General features: G+C 46.4%; 2 protein-coding genes and 1 pseudogene across 2 annotated transcripts; all 3 read right to left on the bottom strand.

Moving 5' to 3' along the window:
• Nucleotides 1-1459: 1459 nt before the first annotated feature.
• On the bottom strand, nt 1460-3676 carry LOC125521857 (cyanidin 3-O-rutinoside 5-O-glucosyltransferase pseudogene; annotated as a pseudogene).
• A 2055-nt stretch (nt 3677-5731) lies between these two features.
• On the bottom strand, nt 5732-9248 carry LOC125520304 (UDP-galactose/UDP-glucose transporter 3). The gene is made up of 7 exons (XM_048685198.2): nt 8948-9248; nt 8744-8841; nt 8494-8630; nt 7622-7652; nt 6788-6891; nt 6353-6474; nt 5732-6270 (listed from the first exon to the last, which is right to left on the bottom strand). Exons 1-7 carry the CDS (start codon nt 9115-9117, stop codon nt 5850-5852), a joined length of 1083 nt encoding a protein of 360 aa, XP_048541155.1. The 5' UTR covers nt 9118-9248; the 3' UTR covers nt 5732-5849.
• A 1871-nt stretch (nt 9249-11119) lies between these two features.
• On the bottom strand, nt 11120-12195 carry LOC125522546 (uncharacterized). Its single transcript, XM_048687595.2, has one exon. It carries the CDS (start codon nt 12143-12145, stop codon nt 11312-11314), a length of 834 nt encoding a protein of 277 aa, XP_048543552.1. The 5' UTR covers nt 12146-12195; the 3' UTR covers nt 11120-11311.
• Between the last annotated feature and the right edge of the window lie 10478 nt (nt 12196-22673).

The raw sequence follows: 22673 nt of genomic DNA, 5'->3' as shown, positions 1-22673 counted from the left end.
GCGGGTGGGGAACGAACGTTCTCTTCCCTATCACCTCTAGGAGGGGTGGAAGAGAGAGAGAAAACTAATTTTATAACTAGAAGAATACAAATCTATTATATCTAAATAGTTAGCCCCCACTATTAGGAATTCTCTAGCTTCTCCTTGAGCCACATCACCCAAATTAATTTAGCCCTTAGATATACTAGATCAATCAACAATATCCGTCCGATCAACACACTACAAGCCACTGCAGCTACCACATGTAGTAACTGCCGCATGCATGCAGTAACTCCTGCCTATAAATATTTTACTCAAGAGAAAAATACTGCAGCTCATAGCCTCATACCAAGTGCTCTATATGAAAGAAAAGTGAGTTGTGCATGCATATTTTATTTTGTTTTGGTCTAACTTGGAATTATAGATAGAGATATTTATTTACTTATTTATCTGTAAATACTGATAAACAGATTATCTTACTACAGGAGAAGCTATAAAGACACTAGCTAAATGATTAATTCAACGCAGTTTTTATTTCAAACAAAATCCCGCCGCAATGCGCGGGGCATCGCCTAGTTGTATTAATAAGTTGAAACTGCGATGAATATTTTCCTATTATACTAGTACTGAAAACAGAGGAAAAAGAGCAAATGTAATAACAAGGACAAATGTCATATCTAGACATTATCTCTTAGCTATATGAAGTGTTCTCTCTCTCCCTCTCTCTCTTCCAATGTAGGATTATACATGACAATGTTATTTGCTAAGATATGTCATCATTGCACATATCCACATGTCCACGCCTCTATGTGGGACATATGTTGTTGCTATATTCGAGCATTTCCAACCAGACCCTCCGAATAAGACCTATGTGTTCAGACGGACAACTCGGACAAAAAAAGCCTTTCCAACGGAGGCGCCCAAATCATCCTCGCATATTCGGGGTGTCCGCAAACTGCCAAACCCACTTCATATTTGAAGAGAAAACATGGGTGTTTAGACAAACCGCCATGTCGAACCCAGCTCACCCCGTACTACTTTCTCCTTTTGTTTTTTCGAACTTCCCTTTCTCTTTTCAACCCCCCCCCCCCCCCCACCTCCCCAATCATATGCATTTCTCTGGACAATTTGAGGATTTGAGGACAAATGGAGGATGAATTTTGCATGCACCTACACACATGTGTTCTTTCCTCCTCCACAATAAAGGACCCCTGGCTCTCCTCCTCCTCTCATTGGCGCCACCGCCAGTCCGCCAATCTCCGATGACCTTTGGGCCATGGAGGTGCAAAGGACCTCCCACTCCCCCCGGCCGGCGGAGCGACCCCACTCTCATTCGATGTCTCTTAGTAGGTATAATGTCTCCCACGTTTGATCCATGTCCCGATGATGCGTCTAGCATCGTCGGATCTTGCCGGATCCGGTCGGTATTGGTCTATGATGGATTTGTTTGGATCCGGTCTTTGCTCTTCTTTTTTGGGTGTTTACAGGTTTGATCCTTCCGTTCTACGACAAGTCCGTGAACATATGAGAGGTCAAATTAACCCAGACCATGCTCTTACCACTGCCAGCGGACCTAAAGAAAACAATTACGAGAGCAAGATGAATTGCCATTTGGTTTAAATAAGTGTTCAGGACATCATTTTTCTCCAGCAGATCTGCACATGCCAGCAGATCGATGATCACTAGCTCCCCTAAACAAACATGTAGACCATACTAGTACAAGTGTCACCGATCGTGACGCCATGCCGCCATTGGTGCGATGCAGACCAAATTTCTCTCGACGCGCCCAATGCGCAGATCGAAAAGGGACACGGCTCATGTCACGTCTCACGTGCACGTCGCTGCCGCTCTGACCCCGTCTCCCCGTGTGCCGTTCACGTCAGAGCACAGCTCCGACGCGAACGCCCGTAAGTTCCTCTCCGACGTCCCGCCGCCGGCGATCGCTTCCTCGGCCCGGCCCCTCCAGAGGTCCGCCTGAGCCCGGATCCCCAACGCGGCCTCCCCGTCGCCCATGATCGTCTCCACGCACCGCTGCAGCTCGCCTCGGTCCACCGCGCCCTCGTCGTCCGCCCGGGCGCGCACGCCAACGCCCATGCGCGCCTCCACCAGCCACGCCACCGTCGGCTGGTCCGTCCACTGCGGCACGGCCACCATCGGCACGCCGCTCGTGACGCTCTCCAGCGTCGAGTTCCACCCGCAGTGCGTCACGAAGCAGCCCACCGCCGGGTGCGACAGCACCTTCACCTGGTCGCACCACTCCACCACCACCCCTTGCGCGCGCACTCCGTTGTCGTCGTCGCCGCCGTCCAAAGTCGCGCATTCACCGGCACCCTTGCGCGCCACCCACAGGTACGGCCGGCCGGTCGCCTCCAGGCCGCGCCTCGTCTCCTCCGCCTGCCGCTCGCTCATCGAAAGGAAGCTCCCGAACGAGACGTACACCACGGACCGTGCCGGCTTCGTGTCCAGCCACTCCATGTACCCCTTCCCGTCGTCGCGCCGGAACAGGTCCGACCTCGACGGAGATGCCTCGTCCGGCACCACCGGCCCGACGGCGACGAGCTCGAACTGCGCGACTGCGCGGAGCGCGTCCGGCTCCAGCGCGTCGAAAGTGTTGACGAGCACCTTGGGCTTGTACTCGTCGAGCACCAAGAAGAGATCGCGCATCATGTCGAGCAGCAGGTAGTGCGGGTGCTCCGGCGAGGTAATAGACACGACAGACGGGAGCGCGCTGGACCTGAGAGGCGGCAGTCCCGGCAGCTCGACGGCGGCGTCGGGGTCAGCGTCGTTGGCGCAGGAGGCGATGAGAGCTTCGTGGCCGTGGAAGTAGTGGTAGTACACGGCGAACACGGCGGCCGGCTGGATCCAGTAGAGCGCCGCGGGGATCCCGTGCGCGCGCGCGACGTGGGGTGCCCACCCGACGAGGAAGGCGTAGACCATGCACGTCACGGGGCGGCCCCGCGCGGCGAGTCCGGCGACGACGGCGGAGAGCGTCTCGCGCCCCAAGGCGCGCGCGCGCTCCTTGTAGGTGTCCGTGCCATGCACCTCGGGCCTGAACCCCTCGTCGAAGCCGTCGGAGTAGGGGACGTACAGCACGCCGGCGTCGTCGACGGTCTCTTCGTCGGGGCTCGCTAGGGACGGGAACATGAGCCGGTGGCCTCCAACGGCGGTGGAGAAGGTGACGCGCGCGCCCGGCATCGACGCCATCACGCGGGCGGCGAGGCGGCGCGCCGGGTTGATGTGGCCCTGCATCGGCGTGGTGACGAACAGGAAGTGCGGTGTAGCTGAGGATCTTTCCATTGAGCGAGGTTTTTGGGAAGGGACGGCGTGGTTCTCTGGAGAAGGATATAGATCCGAGAGTGGAGGGGAGTCGACGAGGCAAAAATGCTGTAATATTCTGTGCTGTTACGTAACTTAACTAACTACTAATCTCTAATTCCTTTGCCCCCCTGATTTCAGCTAGGTGGGTCCCTTCCCCTAATTTCCTCCAACAGAAAAAGGCACCTAACCTTTTTTTTAGCATCAGTACAGACACAAGCGCTCATATACACGCGCATACACTCATCCCTATGAACGCACACACGCACACCTTACCCCTATGAGCATCTCCGAGAGACTGAGCCAGCATATCATCTTGAGATTTACGAAGTCACCGTAGGCGCCTCGTCGTCGACGGGAACGTCTCCTCCCACTGAAAGCGCATCGCCGAAAATCCTGAAATAAATACAGAAATAATGTGAGCACCAGGATTTGAATCCTGATGGGTTAGGAATACCACTGTCCACCTAACCATCTCAACCACGGGTTGGTTTGCAAAAGCCACCTAAGCTATTACGTTAGTTTACGTATGATTGCTACGTAGGTGTAGCATTGCTCGTCGACGAGGTCTCCACTTTAAAGTGAAAAAAGTGAGCGGCACCGCTACCTACCGGCAGAGCCAATGGAGGGAAATTTTTGATCTATGGGGACATATACACCCTATATGAAAAAATAATTTAGTAATTCAACAAAAGTCAAAAAATTCTGAAAATATTTTTGAAATAAACTTGACCTTACATTATACTTGTGAGAAAATTTTCACAAAAAGAAAATCCCCCTTTGACTTCTTTTCAAGAAAGACAAAATTTTGATCAAAATAGTGTGAATAGTGACCTATAATAGTAAATGAATTTTGTCTTTTTCGCTGTGAAGTCAACGTTGATTTTTATTTTATGGAAATTTACATACTAGTGCAAAAATAAGTCAAGTTTATTCTAAAAAACATTATGAACTATTTTGACTTTCTATTTAATTATTAAAAGAAATTCTTCATATAGGGTGTATATACAACCAGGAGCCGAAGTGTATTTCCCCGAGCCAATCAGCTACTACTACACCTCGTACCGTATAATGATTCATGTGTCGTATAAAAAGTTTGCAATGTTTTACGAAATGTTGGTATTTCATGCATGGACTATAGTTCATCTTATTGAATTAAAAACAGGAAGTGCGGTGTAGCTGAGGATCTTTCCATTGAGCTAAGTTTTTGTGAGAAGGGACGGCGTAGTTCTCTGGAGTAGGATCCATAATGTAAGACGTTTTTTACATTAGTGTAGTGTAAAAAATGTCTTACATTGTGGGACGGAGAGAGTAGATCCTAAAGTGAAGGGGAGTCGACCAGCACAGCATGAACTCAGGGCATCTCCAACGCGGTGTCGCAAAACGAACTCACTATCCGTGAATATGTCGGCCATCTAAGAAACATCTTCGATAGATGATGTAAAATAAAATATATTATTGAATTAGCCTTCAAGTAAATTATACATTACCAAAAAGTGTTTATTTACATCTAAAACCCTCCCCCCCCCCCCCCCCCCCCAAACAGATGTAAATAGGCAATAGGGCACTAATGCTCCGGTAAGTGATGTAAAATTGGAATGACTAGATCATTTCAAACATACCAAGTTCTTTTCAAACTAACATAGTTCATACTACAAACTAGATCATATCAATACTACTTCACCATCGCCCTAGACATAAAACTACTCGTCGGACGCCGGATCGTTTACGAACTAGGCCCAGAATGAGTCTGGGTTGGGGTTGTCAGAGTCGTGGAGCTCCTCCTCCTCCTCCTAGTCGGCCTCGATGGGGATCACTGTCGAGGGGCCGACCTCGTCTTCCTTCTTCACCTGCTTCTCCTTCTTGAGGTCATGCTTTCAATAGAACTCCAACTCGTTATGAACTTGTTGGGGATTCTCCCACGCAAAACCTCGCCATCGCCCCTTCATCACTCTCGCCGGGAGAAATGTGGATCGCCGACTTCTTCTCTTTGATCGACCGTATGCTAAAAAGCTCTACATTTGTCTTTTTTGTGTAGCTCTCATTTTAACGTATTTCAATATAAAATTTACACATGTAAATTATGTCTCTAGGTATATGTGTATTTTTTTTCAGAATTTTTTGAAGCAGAAATGTTTGAATTTTGAAGGTTCAAATCAAGGCCTCCATGCAGCTGTGTCTCGGTTTGGCATTTTTGACTCAGTACCAATATGCAGATTTGACAATATATGTGTGCGTTAGTGAAACATCATAAAACTATTTTTCATGACAAATAATGGCATGGTTTTTTTGCTAATTGCTCAGCTAGATGGAGAAAGTTTGAGTACATGATTTATCGTATTGCTCATGATGCAACTCCCCTGAGTAGAATAGACTACCCAGCGGTTTTTAAATAGCTAACACTATTAGCGATTACCATACATTTCAAACATTCCTGTAAATGTAAACCTCTTTCCTATCATTTCAATGGGCTACATTAATGATCTCCCGGATATCTCCACAACAAATGTGCGCAATCAAAGCTACAAATCAACATGTGCTTATAAGAATTGAGTTCATTCCTTGTGATCTCTGCCCTTCTTTCTCTTCCATTTGAGATATATTTGGAGAGAGAGGCCAGAAAAGACCATCACAACACTTCCCCATTGCTCCATGGACAGTGGGTTACCACTGATAACTGATGAGATGACGATGCTCATGAACTTGCGGGTGGTGGTGATTGTAGTGTTAGTAAGAGAGCCGAATCGGCTGATGGTCAGGAAGATGAAATTCTGACCCACGGCGCCGCATAGGCAGAACATGAGAATGTCCCAGGCCACCTCTGGGTTCTCCCGGCAAAAACTTACAGCCTCAAAACCGTTTGCGTATGGCCAGTTACTGAACAGTAATGGCGCCACAAACATAATTAAAGTATTGTATATGGTTCCCCAGAGGTTCATGCCAAGCATTATATCCCAAGGGTTAGTCTTGGGGAACCTGCAATAACACAATATTACTTCCCATTCAGAAATAATATATCACAATTTTGCTTTGAAGTGGAACTGATAGATATGTTTACCTGGACTTAATTAAATCTTGGGTTGAGTTAGTGTAGCCATCAAAAGCTAAGTTGAGGAAGCACAACCCATAGCCAAGCGGAGCATTAGGGTTAGCAAGCTTCTTGATAGTCTTCGAACTTGTCTGATTCAGTAAAAGCAAACAAAAAAAATTAGGAGTAACTTTTTTAAGTACAATTATTTCAATGTGTCTTTTCTTAGGGCCTACTACATAAAAGCTAGCTAAGCAGAGAAATAGTTATAATGATTTTGATCATTTGATGTGTAGTTCATGCTTCATCAGAAAAATGAACCATAAGGCATATGGCATAAATTATTTTTTCTAGGTTTAATACTATAGATCGGCAAGAGGTTTTAATGGTTTCAGGGGCACCATCAAAGGCATGCAATTGCTAGTTTGTTGATATATATATATATGAAAATGAAGATTTCCTTACCTTCAACAATGCAAAGGATGACACACCCCCAGCAACAAGGAAGGTGCAAAAGTACTCTGGAATTGTATACTTAACACCATAGAGTAGAGTTCCCATCAACATAACTGTGCATAATGAATCAACAGTTAGAAAAGAGCAGCACAAACCTGTCCAGGCTAAGAAGCATTACTCAAAACACTTAACGCAGATTACTCAGTAATACAGTTATCTATGTGACATCAACTATACATGGCTTGAGATTGGAAATGTAAACAATGCACATAAGGGTTTCCAGTTGTGCAGGGCGTACTGATAGCTGAAACAATAACATGGTGGCAAAATGGAATAAAATGCTCCATGTAATACAAAATGACCCACTCTCCACACGTGCTTGATTTAAAAATGGAACTGAAGCTCCAATAGTTTCAGTAGTGTACAGAGATTTGCCTGCAAGGCTACTTTAGTCATTTTTGGACAATTTTGTGAACAAAAAACGTCCTACATTATGGGACGGAGGGAGTAACATCCTAGTTCGTTTCTGGCAGCTACATATACTTGATAGTTAGTGGACATAGCAATAGTAGGTCATGTATGAATTTCCTCTTGATTCGACTGGAGACAATGATCCAGAATAACCTCAAGACCATATTTGTTTGATTTCCCTAGTTAATAATAGTGATGACATGCACAGGTTTTAGACATTCATAAAAAGGTGTACTCCACTTTACTTTACTCAGTAAATGATGAGGTGAACTGGCGTACCAATCACAACTTGACAACCATTATAGGCAACATCATATGAAAAAAAGTGTAAATAAAAACTGCATTGTATGCATAAATATATGCAAAACTCACCTGGAATCATCTTAGAAGATTTCGCCAAGACCTGTTACAGATAGAAAATAGTTCAAGATCATTGATCGCCAGTACTTTTGGGCATCATTAAGAAAAACAGCAATATTTCATCCATTTGACGTGCATCTTTGCTATTTAACTAAATCATCAAATTCCAATTCCACACAAGGTTGAGATATGAAGCAGGCGTGTTACCACTTCTCTAATAGTTAGGGGACAAATTAGTTTTATGCCATGCACTCTCGCGTATATGATTAAGCATAGGTTGGAAAATATCAGTATACTCAAGATTGTACATAAATGTGATATCCAGTGGTAACTAAGTATCCCATTTAGGGCCTCTTTGATTCATAGGATTTCCAAAATGCAGGAATAGGAAAAACGTGGGATTGAAGTGGCATGTCATCTTGAATCCTACATGATTGTACAAGTGTTTGATTGTGCATAGGAAAAACGTAGGATTCTTTCAAAGAGGTTTGAGTGGATGGAAAATTTCCTATGAAATCTAGTGCAAATGAATCCTATGAAAAAATTTCTATGGTTTACAATCCTACGAATCAAACAACCCACATAGAAAAAAATCCTAAGGATAAGGATTAGAATCCTTCATAATTCCTTTGAGAATCCTTTGAACCAAAGAAGCCCTTAGGTTGGTATAAGCCCATACTGCTGCCTTAAGAACTCCAATCACCCATTGGCCAATTTCTTAGCACATTTAACTGACTCAAGACTAGAACATTTCTACTCCATAACCACCACTTACTACATTAACGATTAACCCAATCAGCACCTAATTGCAAATACAACATCCGCACAAAATACTGCACACCAAAGAAGCTGAGACAGCAAAAGCAGCTGGATCCAATCCAAACCTGAGCCGGGTAGCTGATGTACTTGAGCGCCTCGATCCCCATGGTCGGGCCGATGGTGTTGGTGATGCTGACGCCCCAGTACTTGAGAAGCGGCGCCCGCCCGGCAGGACTGCTACCGCCCGACCACAGCTTGATCACTGCAGGAACCGAGCAAAGTCACGATCCCTTCACACGCAACCGCCATACAAGAGCAGCGAAGCCACGGCCGCATTCGGCGGGAAATGCAAAAGCGCGGCTCGAGGGTGCTCACTTATGAAGGACCAGACGAAGCAGACGACGTTCTGCGCGAAGTTGAGGAACGCGAGGTGGTCGAACCGCCGCTCCTCCGGCCCGAATCGCTTCGTCGATCTGAGTCGAGGGGAAAAGGCAGAGAACCCGGCGAACTCAGCCCTGTTTCTCTGTGTCGCGAGCCAACGCCATTGGGGATGGTGGGGGGGAGAGAGAGGGTGCTTACAGCGTCTCCTGGAGGATGCCCTGGGTGATGTAGGACGACCAGATCCCGGCGACGCAGAAGGCGAGCACGGCCACGCGCGAAGCCAGGCTGCCGCCGCCGCCGCCGCCGTCGACGCGGGGAGGGCCTCGGGCCCCGCCTCCGCGGCCCTGGCCCTTGCGCGCGGACACCATGGCGCGTTCGCTTGTGCGGTTGTGCTCGCCGGCGAGGGGGATCGGTCGCGGGCAGGCTCCCGGGGGTCGGAGGAGGCGGGTGTTATAGCAGTTGGGCGTAACCGCGGAAAAGGAGAGCGCGCGTCAGAGGAGTGACGTGGCGTGCTGTGGTTGGTCGGGAGGTGCCAGCGGGGACGCCGTATTGGCTGGGTTGGCGTGGAAGGACGGACCGGTCCGAGTCTCCGACTCCGAGGCTCCGTGCGGCTGAGCTCAACTCTTCTCGACTTTTCTTCAGATCGCGGTTAGTACTGGCCCAAAGGAGGGCACGCAGGGATGACTGGCCAAAGCTGCGTAAACACAATTCGGGAAAGAACTAAAGAGGCTGCGTGAACACGACGCGGACAAATCTACTGATTTTTTGGCGTAAACACGACGCCGACAAATCTAATGTTTTCCACACTCCATTTCCAAGGATTTGGCAGTGCTGATTATAAATCTGACATTTTTCTTAAACACAGTACAAACACAAATTTTTAAGGACTTGTATGTACGCTCACCCATTTTAGCGCAGAAACGTACTCCTTCCATAAAAAAAATATAAGAGCGTTTAAATTATAACTATTAAAAAGACTTTCATTCGATTAACGAGAATTACAATCATTCTGCAAGAAACTAGCTAGGAAATTCGGGGTGCAATCAATTCAAATACATCGTCTCCTATTTCACCCGAAAAAAATAAAAATACATCGTCTCCTATTGTTACGAAGCACATGGGTGCACCAACTCGTTGGCCTCTCTACCAACATGATTAAGCTCAAAGTTTGTCATCTCGAAGGTGCTTAATAATAGAGCATACAGGTTATATAATCTCCACAAGAAAAACGACGAACCATGAGCATGGAACGCCGACCCCTCCTATGCAGGTTTCATACGTAGTTTTGCATTCTGATTGTACCTAAGTATTGATTGCATTCTGAGTACGTCTCGATGAATAAAACACCTTTCCATTTATATCTATCCCTTGATGAAATTTGTTGTGTCAATCTATAACGTTGTGCTTCACTTGGGGAACTACAATCCACTTGGATCTCATGCCATACTCGGGGGCTACCATTCACTTGAATTTCACGCCATACTCGGGGGCTACGATCTAGTTGGACGCCTGCTATTCTCATAGGAGTTGTTGGATTTCTTTGAAGAGGATGGGTGATGTAGCACAGCAGCAGAAAGTATTACCCTTAGTTAAAAACTAAGGTTTATCGAACCAGTAGAAGTCTACAGCTAGCAAAACAAGCATCACCTACACACAAACAAAAAAAATACTTGCACCCAACTTGGTAAGGGGGTTGTCAATCCCCTCGTCTTGCTAGTTGCAAGGTTCAAAGGCGTGAAATGCTAGGTTCGTATAAAGAGGAAAGATACCAAGACCAGGAAGGAACGCTAGGTTCTAGGTTCCTCCTGGATCCGCCCAAGAGGTCGGTGGAAAGGTGTGGAACAAAGATGTGATCAATCGGAAGGAAGGAACTCATGACGAGTGTGCCGCTGGAAGAAGTCAAAACCCTAGCCGAGGTGCCGAAGGGGAACTGTGTGAGCCCTTCCTATCGTACACCTTACCCTATGATCACCCGCGAGAGGCTGAGACTGCAGTCCGATACATCTTGAGATTAACAAACATTCACAAACTCGCACGTATACTCAGCCCTACGAACGCACGCACGCACGCATAGCACGTAGTATTGTAGTTGAGGGAACATTGTTTTTTCCTAAACAAATATCATCAAGAAGTCTCAATAAGTCTAAGAAAAATACGAGCATCCATGCTAAATCTAAGAATTGAACATGAGTGAATTGGTTCCATCGCAAAGATCCGAGTTACGCTTAATTCGCACAATAAAACTGATCTATGCCTATGCAACCAAAATGCCAAAGTAGGGACACTTAATTTTTATGAGTATGTGAACTGAGCGCCGGCCTCCTTATGTATAGTGAGTGAAAGAAATAATATTTCCAGCCAACTTATGCATAATTCCCAATACATTTTCTGTCTCGATGAATTGAGCTCGAACAGTAGAGCGACGACATGGGTAATAAGACGAAAACAAAGCAAACACCTAAATCCACCCAAAATTATTTATCTTACAATCCGACATGACAGCCAGATGCAAACTTCTTTGTACAAAAACATCCAAAGATGACACATCCATAGAACAACCCTCTATCCGCCGCCGCCGGAGAAGACAACCTCCACGACCGCAGCGATCATCGCCGTCGGGTCCCCAAAGATCACGCCGATGACGACGCGCGCGAAGAATCCGACAATCTTGAGGAAACGTTTGAAGCGCCTGGTGCTACTCTGAGCCTTCTTGAGCGCCAGCGCCACCTTCAAAGACGGGGCCTTATTCGCTTGCACGACCGTCTTCCCGCCGCCGTCATGGCTGCCGTGGCCGGACTTGAGGCTCTCGTAGGCCATCTCCTTCACGCAGGCCACGTGCAGGTAAACGGCCTCGCCGTCCCACTCGGAGCGGTACGACAAGAACTTGCGCCGGCAGCGGCGCCCCTTGCCGGTGCAGAGGACGCAGCTCCGGCTCGGCACGTGCTCGCGGCAGAGCTCGAAGGCGAGGCCGTCGAGGTCGACGCGCCGAGGCAGGCGCGCGCAGGACGGGTGGAGGTCGAGGTCGCGGTCGAAGCAGTGGTACACGAGGCCGAGCACCTTGTCGCCGCACGCGTCGCAGACCCGGTGGTCGGCGGGGTCGGGAGGCGGGGGCTCGTGGAGGAGCACGAACGCGCGCCCCTCGAACAACAGAGGGGTCTCCAGCACGTCCGGCGCGAGCGCGCAGCCGATGTGGAGGTCGAAGTCGCAGCCGCGGTGCTCGCCGTAGTGATCGCAGGTGTACCTCCCGCCGGCCCCCCTCTCCTTGCAGCCGTCGCACTCGAACTCCACGTCGTCGGTGGTGACAAGCAGCAGCTTGTGCTCCGGATGGATGGGGTGGGAGGCGATCTCAGCCGGCGGCGCCGGAGGAGCGCTCACGATCCCCTTCTTGATCTTCATGGTTCTCGCCGGCCGGCAAATGTCTGGACTCTCTGGGCAAAGCGAACGTCGGGTATTTATAGAGTTACCAGGAGTGGCGCGCAAGTCCACGCTCTCAAGCAACCACTGCGGGGAAATTCATGGTTAAGTTAGCGTACTGCCCCAGTTGGCCAGTTCAAGGGAAATTCCAACAAGTTAGCGTACAGCCCGAACCGGCAAAAAGGCGTCGAATGGTCGGCGCCTCGGCGGCGTCTCCTAACGCGTGTTGACGTCTTGCTGGCCAACCGATCTCGATCCTACGCAGCAGACCGAAACCATGACAATTTTTTTTTGCGGGGGCGAAACCATGACAGTTTTTCGCAAACACGCCCAAACCCACCCTCCTCGGTCCCTTGTTCATTTGTCAATCATCTTTCTTTTTTTTGTGTGGATACGATTCTTTTTGCGGGTATTGTGGGTACGATTCAAAAAATTGATTCGACATCCTAAATATCTTTAGCTGCGCAAATGCAGCATCATTTTTTTATTGCGTCTGTGTTCGTTTACGATATTTGATGATTTTCTTCTGGTCTTTTTTCCTCTAAATATTCTTCTGGTTTAGATTGGTCTTTTTGACCTCTTGGCCTTAGCGGCGACTACGACAATGACAACATTAAACAAATAAGCTGCAGTTCCTTATCCGACAAGGCGTTCTGCTCCATGGCCGGTGATGGATATGGGTGTCCGTTCAATGCTTCAAGCAAGGACAGGGTGACAACAACATCCTTGTGGTGGGTTTTTTTTTACGAAAAGGGTTAGATCTGTTATAAAGATTCGCCGGAAGTATAAAACATCTCAAACATAACAAAAATTACATCGAGGTCCATGGACCACCGAACGACCATTGCCGCCGGAATGAGCTGCCGACGCACCACTATCGCCGCTCCCATACCGGAGCCGGCCTGACCTTGTCAATGACAGTTGTGAAGTTTTCGCACGTGCCACTAGGACCAGTGCCCCGGAGTCGTAGTTTGTCGCCGTTGAATCCTTGAATAGGTCTGAAGAACCTGACACCAAATATCGTCGTTCACGACGAGAAACCCTAACCTCGCCGTCCTGAGGAGCTGGCAGGAATCTACGTCGGAGCTCTGTCTAATCCTTCCCAACGAACGAATTTGAGGAGGATCGGAGCCTGGAAGACCGATCGAAGAAGAAGCGTCGCCATCTTGTGACATTGGGCTTCGCCTTTGCGAAAGCGTTCGCTCTAGCGTTGGCGCAGGGCACAGGAGGTTGTTCAAGAGCCAGTACTGACGGCAATTTACATTGGCGACAGATGGAAGCCAGTGAATTCGCGGTAGAAGGCTGACACGTCAGGTTCCCTCCTCTGATGTCGGTGTTGGGGTGGGGGGGGGGGCAGATCTGAAGTTCGATGGTGTGTTCGGGATGCTGCCATGGCCAAATTCTTGAAATGGCAATAGCTTTGTCTTTAGCGAGCTACTTTGCAGGTCTGAAAACCTGCAGATCAATGATGAAGGCACATCGAGCTCAAGTAAAGAGTTGTTATGTCCCCTTTTTCTTTCAATGGCCACTGTGGTGGTGCCGGAGGCGAGTGATGGATGTGGGCATCTAGCTCAGGGGATTATTCGGTCTTGGTTGTATTTTTCTTTCTTGGCTAGGGGTCTTCTCGGCTATTGCAAGGGTTCTATTGTCTTTTCGGTTTTGACAGGTTGGTATCTATGGCTTGAACCCTACTCCTTGTTTATGAATAAAGCATGTATTACCTTCAAAAAAGTGTCGACTTATACATACTTTACACCAAATTCTAAACAAAAGAATATTTGTTCAGACCAAAACACAGGTATCACATGTACATGTAGAATATATATCAGCTTTATCAGATAAGTGAATTCTAACCTCTTGTAAGTGCATCTAGTGCCACCCCTAGTTGGTTTTGGAGTATTGACGATAAACCTGGTTGAGGGACTAATGTGTTTGTGAGAATTGCAGGACAACACAGGTAGAAGTCCCTCATTGATTTGGTTTTCCTACCAGAGATGACCCCTAAAAATGTATGAAGACATTGAAGTCAAAGGTGGTATGTGAAGACATTCACATTGAAGACTATGACAAGAAAAGACATTGCGTGAAGACTATGGAGCGCGAAGACTTAGTTGTTTTATCGTTCTTTTTCTTCTTTGTTGAGTCATAGGAACCACCATACTGTTAAGTGGGGTCCAAGTGAACCAGTCAGAATGACTGAAGTGATGCTTAACCAAAATCCTATGTCTTCGAGCGAAGACAATGAGAGCAAATCTTATCCAGAGCTGGATAAGTCAGCTTTGCTTGTAGCCCAAGTAAAGTTGCCGTGTGTGTTTGAAATCTGACCGTTGGAACACGTGTCAGTTCCTTAGTGACCCAGGGTCATTTCGGACAAATCAGGTCGGGTTGCCTAGTGGCTATAAATAGCCCACCCCCTACAACCATAAACGGTTGGCTGCTCAGAGTTAGTGTACGGCTTTTGTCGTTTGAGAGCAACCCACCTCGAAGCCTTTGAGAGAGAATTCCTTGCGAGGACAAAGCCCTAAACACCCAGAGCCAAAGAGTGTTAGGCATCACTGAAGTCTTCCTGTATGTGTGATCTGAAGACTTATTACACTTGAGGACTGTGAATCCTCCAGCCGGTTAGGCGTCGCGTTCTGAGCATCCAAGAGTCATTGTGGATCGCCGGTGAACAAAGTCTGTGAAAGTTTGGAAGTCTACCTTGAAGACTTACCAGAGTGATTGGGCGAGGACCGTGTGTCCTTAGCTCAATGGGAATAAGGTGAAGACGCGGTCTTCTGAGTTGAATCTCAGCCTCCCTAACCAGACGTACAGTTGTCACAGCAACTGGAACTGGTCCAACAAATCATTGTCTTCAACGAGGCACTGGTTCTATCCTTCCCATCTCTTTATTTGCAGATTGGTCCTTGCGAAGTCATTGCCTGGTTGCATTATCTATTTGTCTTCACTGTGTGACTGCTTGTTCTGATTGACTTCATACTATCTTCCATCCTGATCTATACTGCCTAGTTGCTATTAGTCTTTGTGCTTTCATTTCATTGAATACTTGACTATGGCTTGCTTAGTGTAGTCTACCTTCCGCTGCATGGTAATAGGTTTATTTCTATCGTTTGTCTTCGAAACTTCCATGTTTTGAAGACTTTCATAAAAATCGCCTATTCACCCCCTCTCTAGTCGATCACTAGCACTTTCAATTGGTATCAGAGCAAGGTACTCCCTTGTTCTGTGTGATTCGGTTTAACCACCTGGAGTTTTAGCTATGTCGAATGCAGGGATAATCAAAGTCTCCGCTGCGTGCCCAGTCTTCGATGGATCTGAATATCCCTACTGGAAGAATAAGATGCGCATGCATCTTGAAGCCATTGATGTCGATCTCTGGTATGTCGTCAAGAATGGCGTCCCCAAGGCTGGTGAAGGTGTCACCGCTGCTGATGTCAAGAAGTTCGTTCAACTGAACTCCACTGCCAAGAACATCATCTGTGGTCATCTGACCAAAGGGCAGTATGGCCGTGTGAGTGCTCTGGAAACATCTAAGCTAGTCTGGGACTGGCTTTCCAAGGTCAACGAAGGCGTATCAACCCAGAGAGATCAAAGAATCAACGTCCTTCGCAACCTCTTCAACCGCTTCAAGAGAAACGACAATGAGAATGTTCAGCTCACATTTGATCGACTCACTGACATCACAAATGAGCTTCAAGCCCTCGGCGCTACTGAGATCACCAAGCATGAAGTCGTCAAGACACTCTTGAGATCACTTGATAGCTCATTTGACACCCTAGCCCTGATGATTCAAGAACGCCCTGACTTCAAGACACTCGATCCGTCTGACATATTGGAAAGGCTCAACACACATGAGTTTCAGCTTTCTGAGAAAAGAGACATCTACGGTCCTAACTATGGACGAACTCGTGCTTTGAAGGCAAAAGTTGTTTCCTCATCTGAAGAAGAATCTGATTGCAGTTCTGATGATCCTGAAGACATTGGAAAGGAGCTTTCTATGCTTGTGAAGAAGTTCCAGAAATTCACCAAGAAGAAAGGCTTCAGAAAGTCCTCACGATCCAGCTCAAGGAATGATGAAGCTTCTGCTCATGACTACAAGAAAAGAACATGCCACAAGTGCAAGAAACCTGGTCACTATATCTCTGAGTGTCCGCAGTGGGACAATGAGAACAACAACAAGAAGAAGAGCAAGGAATATGATTCTGACGACAACAAGAAGAAGAAATACTCAAAGACTTCTTCCAAGTATTCCTCAAAGTCTTCGTCACACAAGAAGAGCTCATCTGGCAAGGCTCGTGCATTTGTTGGCAAGGAAATGGATTCAGAGGAGGAGTCTGCTTCTGAGGAGGCGGAGGTAGAGTCTGAGGAGGAGTCCAATTCTGGCATTGCAAGTCTGGCTACATCCTACGTTGCCAAGTCCATCTTCAACATTGAAGACAATGACTCCATCACCGACGCCGATGCTAATGACCAGGACGACTCCGCTCCCACCTACTGCTTCATGGCACGCGGTGCCAAGGTAAACTCACGCACTACTCACTATCAAACATCCAGTGAAGATGACTCTGATTGTGGTTCCAAACCCAGCTACAAAACACTTGCTAAAATTGCAACTGAACAACAGAAAGCTATGGAACACATCCAAAAACTGTTAGACAAAAGCGATGACCTGTTAGACGCTGAAATGACTCGATCTCAGTCCTTAATTGAAGACATAAAAAATCTTCACGTTAAGCATGAGGAACTTGAAAGTCGTCATGAAACGCTCTCAACAACTCATGAAAAGCTTTCCTATGATTATCTTCAAAGAAAGCAAGATCTTGAGAAATTGAGAGCGGTTCATGAAGATCTTCAAAAGGAAAACGAGTCACTTCGCGCCAAACAGATCAGTTCCGCTCAGGAAGGATTTGAACCTCCATGTCTTAAATGCATCGAGCGTGACAACGATACTTCTGTTACTGGATGTTCTACTGCTGCTAATATTGCAATATCTTCAACTGTTGATGTGGTAACTAACCCCTCTGCTGAGGATGCCACTGCTATTGCTGATGAAAATGCTAGGTTGAAGACATTGCTTGAAGCAGGGATGTACAAAAGTCTCAAAGGACATCAGACACTATGTGATGTCCTCAAAAGGCAGATCCTGAACCGAAACCCTAGGAAAGAGGGTGTTGGGTTCAAAAGGAAAATAAATGCTGATGGCTCTTACTAGAAACCTGAGCAGTACCCCAAAACCACATGGGTTGCTGCAAAGGAATCTTTAGTGTATCCACCCACCCTATCTGGCTTCACTTGTGCTAATCCCATTGTTATTGATGAATCCTTTGATGCCAACTATAAACTGTTTAAGAATCAGAATGGTGAAGTGTTTGCCAGGTATATTGATACTAACTGCAGGAATGGGCCACCTATGAAGAAAGTCTGGGTGCCGAAAAGGTGTCTGGAGAATCTTCCTTTGAATGTCATCATGACACCACAAGTGAAGAAGACAAACCCCAGACCACAGGCTTCATATGGTCCAAAGGCTTCATACAGACAAAGGACTCACCTGAGTCGCACTAACGCAAATATTTTGCAGGGAAACCATACTCAGGCCTATGAATATGAGCGTGTTTCGTCAAACCGCCATGTTCATAAGACCAAGAACTACTCTGCTTATTCTTATGAGTACTAATGCCCTCTTGCGAGACTATTTGCTAGGGCTACGTAGCCAAAGTTCTCAGATGCTGCACTTAGACTCATCGCTTCAAAGCCACCCTTGAAGATGTGGGTGGCTAAGAAAACTTAACTCTCTTTTGCAGGGAAGGGTCTCCAGCCGAAAATCAAATTCGTCTGAAACTATTGCTGGGGACCTTAAACATCTTGTAGGGTGCAAGATCAAATGCCCAAATGGTCTTATTATGTATTTTGTTCCTGAGTCGCTTGCTACTTGCCCTATCAGTCCTAACCTCGATCTAAGCTTTCATAATCCACTTGCTCGTCAAATGTTTATGCTTCACAATTCTCTTCGTGAAGCCTATCCCCCTAACTGCACTGTAGGGTGTGACACCAGCTGCTTCAGAATGGATTATTGATAGTGGGTGTACTAATCACATGACTGACAAGCGAAGTCTTCTCATGGACTCAACTTTACGTCCATCTGACAAGAGTCACATCACATTTGCTAATACGGGTAAAAGCAAGGTATTGGGTCTAGGTAGAGTTTCAATCTCAATGGATCAACACATGGATAAAGTGATGCTTGTTGAATCCCTTGGTTTCAACTTAATGTCTGTCTCAATGCTTTGCGATTTAAACATGATTGTGATATTTGGAAAATATCGTTGCCTTGTTCTAATGGAATCTGACAAGTCTCTAGTCTTTGAAGGGTATCGGAAAGATGATTTGTACGTGGTAGATTTCTCAGCAGGACCACAGCTTGTCGTATGTCTTCTAGTAAAAGCTTCAGAATGCTGACTCTGGCATCAGAGGCTAGGGCATGCTGGCATGAGGAACTTGCACACTCTTGCAAATAAGAAGCATGTCATAGGCATCAAGGGTGTCAAGTTCAAGAAAGATCACCTATGTGGTGCCTGTGAAGCTGGAAAGATGACGAGGGCCAAGCATCCCTCGAAGACAATCATGACAACGACTCAACCCTTCGAACTGCTACACATGGACCTCTTTGGTCCCACTCACTACTCAACTCTCTATGGCTTCATCATTGTTGATGATTATTCAAGATATACATGGGTGCATATAATCCTCTACAAGACTGAAGTGCAGGATGTCTTCAGACGCTTCGCCAATCGAGCCATGAACAACTATGGCATCAAGATCAAGCACATCAGAAGTGACAATGGCACTGAATTCAAGAACACTGGCCTCGACACTTATCTTGATACTTTGGGCATCACTCATGAGTTCTCAGCTCCTACACACCGCAGCAGAATGGCGTCGTGGAACACAAGAACAGAACACTTATTGAGATGGCCCGGACGATGCTCGATGAATACAAGACTCCAAGAAAGTTCTGGCCTGAAGCCATTGATACTGCATGCCATATTATCAACCGTGTTTATCTTCACAAGCTTCTGAACAAAACATCCTATGAGCTCCTCACTGGTAAGAAGCCAAATGTCAGCTACTTCAGAGTATTTGGTGATAGGTGCTGGATCAAAGATCCACATCACACTTCAAAATTTGCACCGAAAGCACATGAAGGTTTTATGCTTGGATACGGAAAGGATCTGCACTCCTACAGAGTCTTCAACCTCTTTCACTATAAAGTAGTTGAAACTGTGGATGTGCGGTTCGATGAGACTAACGGCTCGCAAAGAGAGCACCTGCCAAATGTGCTAGATGAAGTTCCATCCAGTGAAACCATCAAGCTTATGGGAACTGGAGAAATCATACCGTCTGAAGCTCAGCCTGAAGAGGAACTCATCATCTCTGCACCTGATCAACCTGAAGACAATGCTCAGCCTGAAGACAATCCTTCTAACGATGACAATGATCAGCAAGAGCAAAATCTTCGTCATGTTCATCCTCGTGTTGCAAATGAAGTACAAATTGAGAAGATAATTGATAGCATCAATGCACCTGGTCCACTCACTCAATCAAGGGCAACACAACTAGCAAATTTCTGTGGACACTTTGCATTCATCTCAATATCTGAACCCAAGAAAGTTGAAGAAGCCTTCATGGAACCTGAATGGATTCAAGCTATGCAAGAAGAGCTTCAACAATTTGAACTGAATAATGTATGGGAACTGGTCAAGCGTCCTGATCCTCGTAAGCACAATATCATAGGAACTAAATGGATATATCGCAACAAGCAAGATGAGCATGGTCAAGTTGTCAGAAACAAAGCTCGTCTCGTTGCTCAAGGATACACTCAAGTTGAAGGAATTGACTTCGATGAAACATTTGCTCCTATGGCTAGGCTTGAGGCTATACGCATACTGCTGGCCTATGCAAATCATCATAACATTCTTCTATATCAAATGGATGTGAAGAGCGCTTTTCTCAATGGCAAGATTGAATAAGAAGTGTATGTTGCACAACCACCTGGCTTTGAAGATCCAAAACATCCTGACATGGTTTATAAGCTCAACAAGGCACTGTATGGCCTCAAACAAGCCCCTCGTGCTTGGTATGACACACTCAAGGACTTCCTGAAGAGCAAAGGCTTCAAACCTGGTTCTTTGGATCCCACACTCTTCACGAAGACATATGATGGTGAACTGTTTGTGTGCCAAATATATGTGGATGACATTATCTTCGGCTGCACCAACCAGAAATACAGTGATGAGTTTGGATATATGATGCAAGAGCAATATCAGATGTCCATGATGGGTGAGCTGAAATTCTTCCTTGGTCTTCAAATACGACAACAACGCAACGACATCTTCATATCTCAAGAGAAATACCTCAAAGATTGCCTGAAGAAGTTTGGAATGCAACACTGCAAAGGTTACACGACGCCAATGTTAGCTAAACACCATCTGGGTCCCGACGACAATGGTAAAGAGTTCGATCAAAAGGTATACCAATCCATGATTGGTTCTTTGCTTTATTTATGTGCATCTAGGCCAGATATCATGCTTAGTGTTTGCATGTGTGCCCGATTCCAAGCGGCACCCAAGGAATCGCATCACTTAGCTGTGAAGCAAATTCTTCGATATTTGGCTCACACCCCAACACTAGGATTATGGTATCCAAAGGGCTTAGAGTTTGATCTAGTTGGATTCTCGGATGCTGATTATGCTGGTGACAAGGTGGATCACAAGTCTACATCAGGCACATGTCACTTTCTGGGACGATCACTTGTATGTTGGTCTTCAAAGAAGCAGAACAGTGTATCTCTCTCCATTGCTGAATCTGAATACATTGCTGCTGGATCTTGTTGCGCTCAGCATCTATGGATGAAGCAAACACTCAAAGACTATGGCATTCATCTGAAGCAAGTGCCACTCTACTGCGACAACGAAAGCGCCATCAAGATTGCTAACAACCCAGTTCAGCACTCGAAGACAAAGCACATTGAAATTCGTCATCACTTTCTCAGAGATCATGTCATGAAGGAAGATATTGATATCATACACGTCAACACTGAAGAGCAATTGACAGATATCTTCACAAAGCCCTTGGATAAGAAGAGGTTTTGCAAGTTACGGTGTGAGCTAAATATCTTGGAATCCTCCAATGTCCTGTGATCAGGCACACATCCTAACACTTATGCATGTTGATGACTTAGATGTGCAACACACGAAGTAAAGTATGTCTTCAATCAATGAAGACTTACATTCTGAGTGTGAATACATTAACATGGAATTTGACTTCGGAGCGCCACGATAATTGTGCGCCGTGTCTGGGTCTAATACTTCCTATACGGTGGGTAACGCCACCACCAAATTCTTCCCTTAGAAGTGTTTTTCACATGGCGTTACATTTGCAAAATCTTCGCATTTTTTTTGTCTTCAATGTTAACATGCCTCATGTTTATCTTCAATATACTGATTCAGTTTCTGTCCTCTACAACATTCACTTATAGCTATGTCTTCACGTTGAATCTTTTGAACTAAGTGAATGTGATCGGACCCTAACCTTTCTATGCTTCTGTCTTAAGTCTCTCTATCCAAATCATATGCATTCTATTGAAACTGTCAAAACGTCTTCTCTGCGTCCTTGTCAGCAGAAGACACAAAGACAAACATTAATCTGTTTTCAATGCTCAATCCTTTTTGCCTGAAACCCGGAGAAGTGGGAACAACCACCCGACAATCCAGGCGTGTGTGGGAACGTGGAACAACCTCCAATGTGTTGCACGATCGCCACGTGTCCTTCAGATGTGAACCGCCAGGGGCACCTGCGTAATAACGATGTGCCGTCCCTGTCTCTATAAATACACGCCTCACCCCAGTCATTATCTCTTCTTCCACTCTCGCACAAACCCTAGCACCACCGCTAGCACTCGACGACGCCGGCGGCGAAGCGCTTAGCTGCCGCGAGCTCACCGACGCCGTCGTCACGCCGGCCGCGGACATCGTCTTCTCCGCCGTTGCCGTAGGTGTCCTCCGTCGCCAAGTTAGGGCACGGAAGATCGAACTGCTCAGCCTCCTCTCCCACTCCATCTAGCAGTTCCTCGTGTGGTAAATAAAACCTCCTTTTACAGTATTTTTAATCCGATAGATTCATCCTTTTCAACCACAAGTGGTTTCTGTTCCCACAAGTTGGATCTATCTCATTCTGCATCTCATAGCATGCCTAGTATGTTCACTTATGCTTCATAAAGTAGTTAGATTCTGAAAGTTCTAGTGATCGACTAGAGGGGGGTGAATAGGCGATTTTTATGAAAGTCTTCAAAACATGGAAGTTTCGAAGACAAACGATAGAAATAAACCTATTACCATGCAGCGGAAGGTAGACTACACTAGGCAAACCATAGTCAAGTATTCAATGGAGTGAAAGCACAATGACTAATAGCAGCTAGGCAGTAAAGATCAGGTAGGAAGATATTGTGAAGCCA

Source organism: Triticum urartu, chromosome 7A (assembly GCF_056163025.1).
Source record: "Triticum urartu cultivar PI428250 chromosome 7A, HENAU_Tu73, whole genome shotgun sequence".
Taxonomy (NCBI): Eukaryota; Viridiplantae; Streptophyta; class Magnoliopsida; order Poales; family Poaceae; genus Triticum; species Triticum urartu.
The sequence above is the reverse complement of the archived record's forward strand: the minus strand, read 5'-3'. Positions and strand labels throughout refer to the sequence as shown.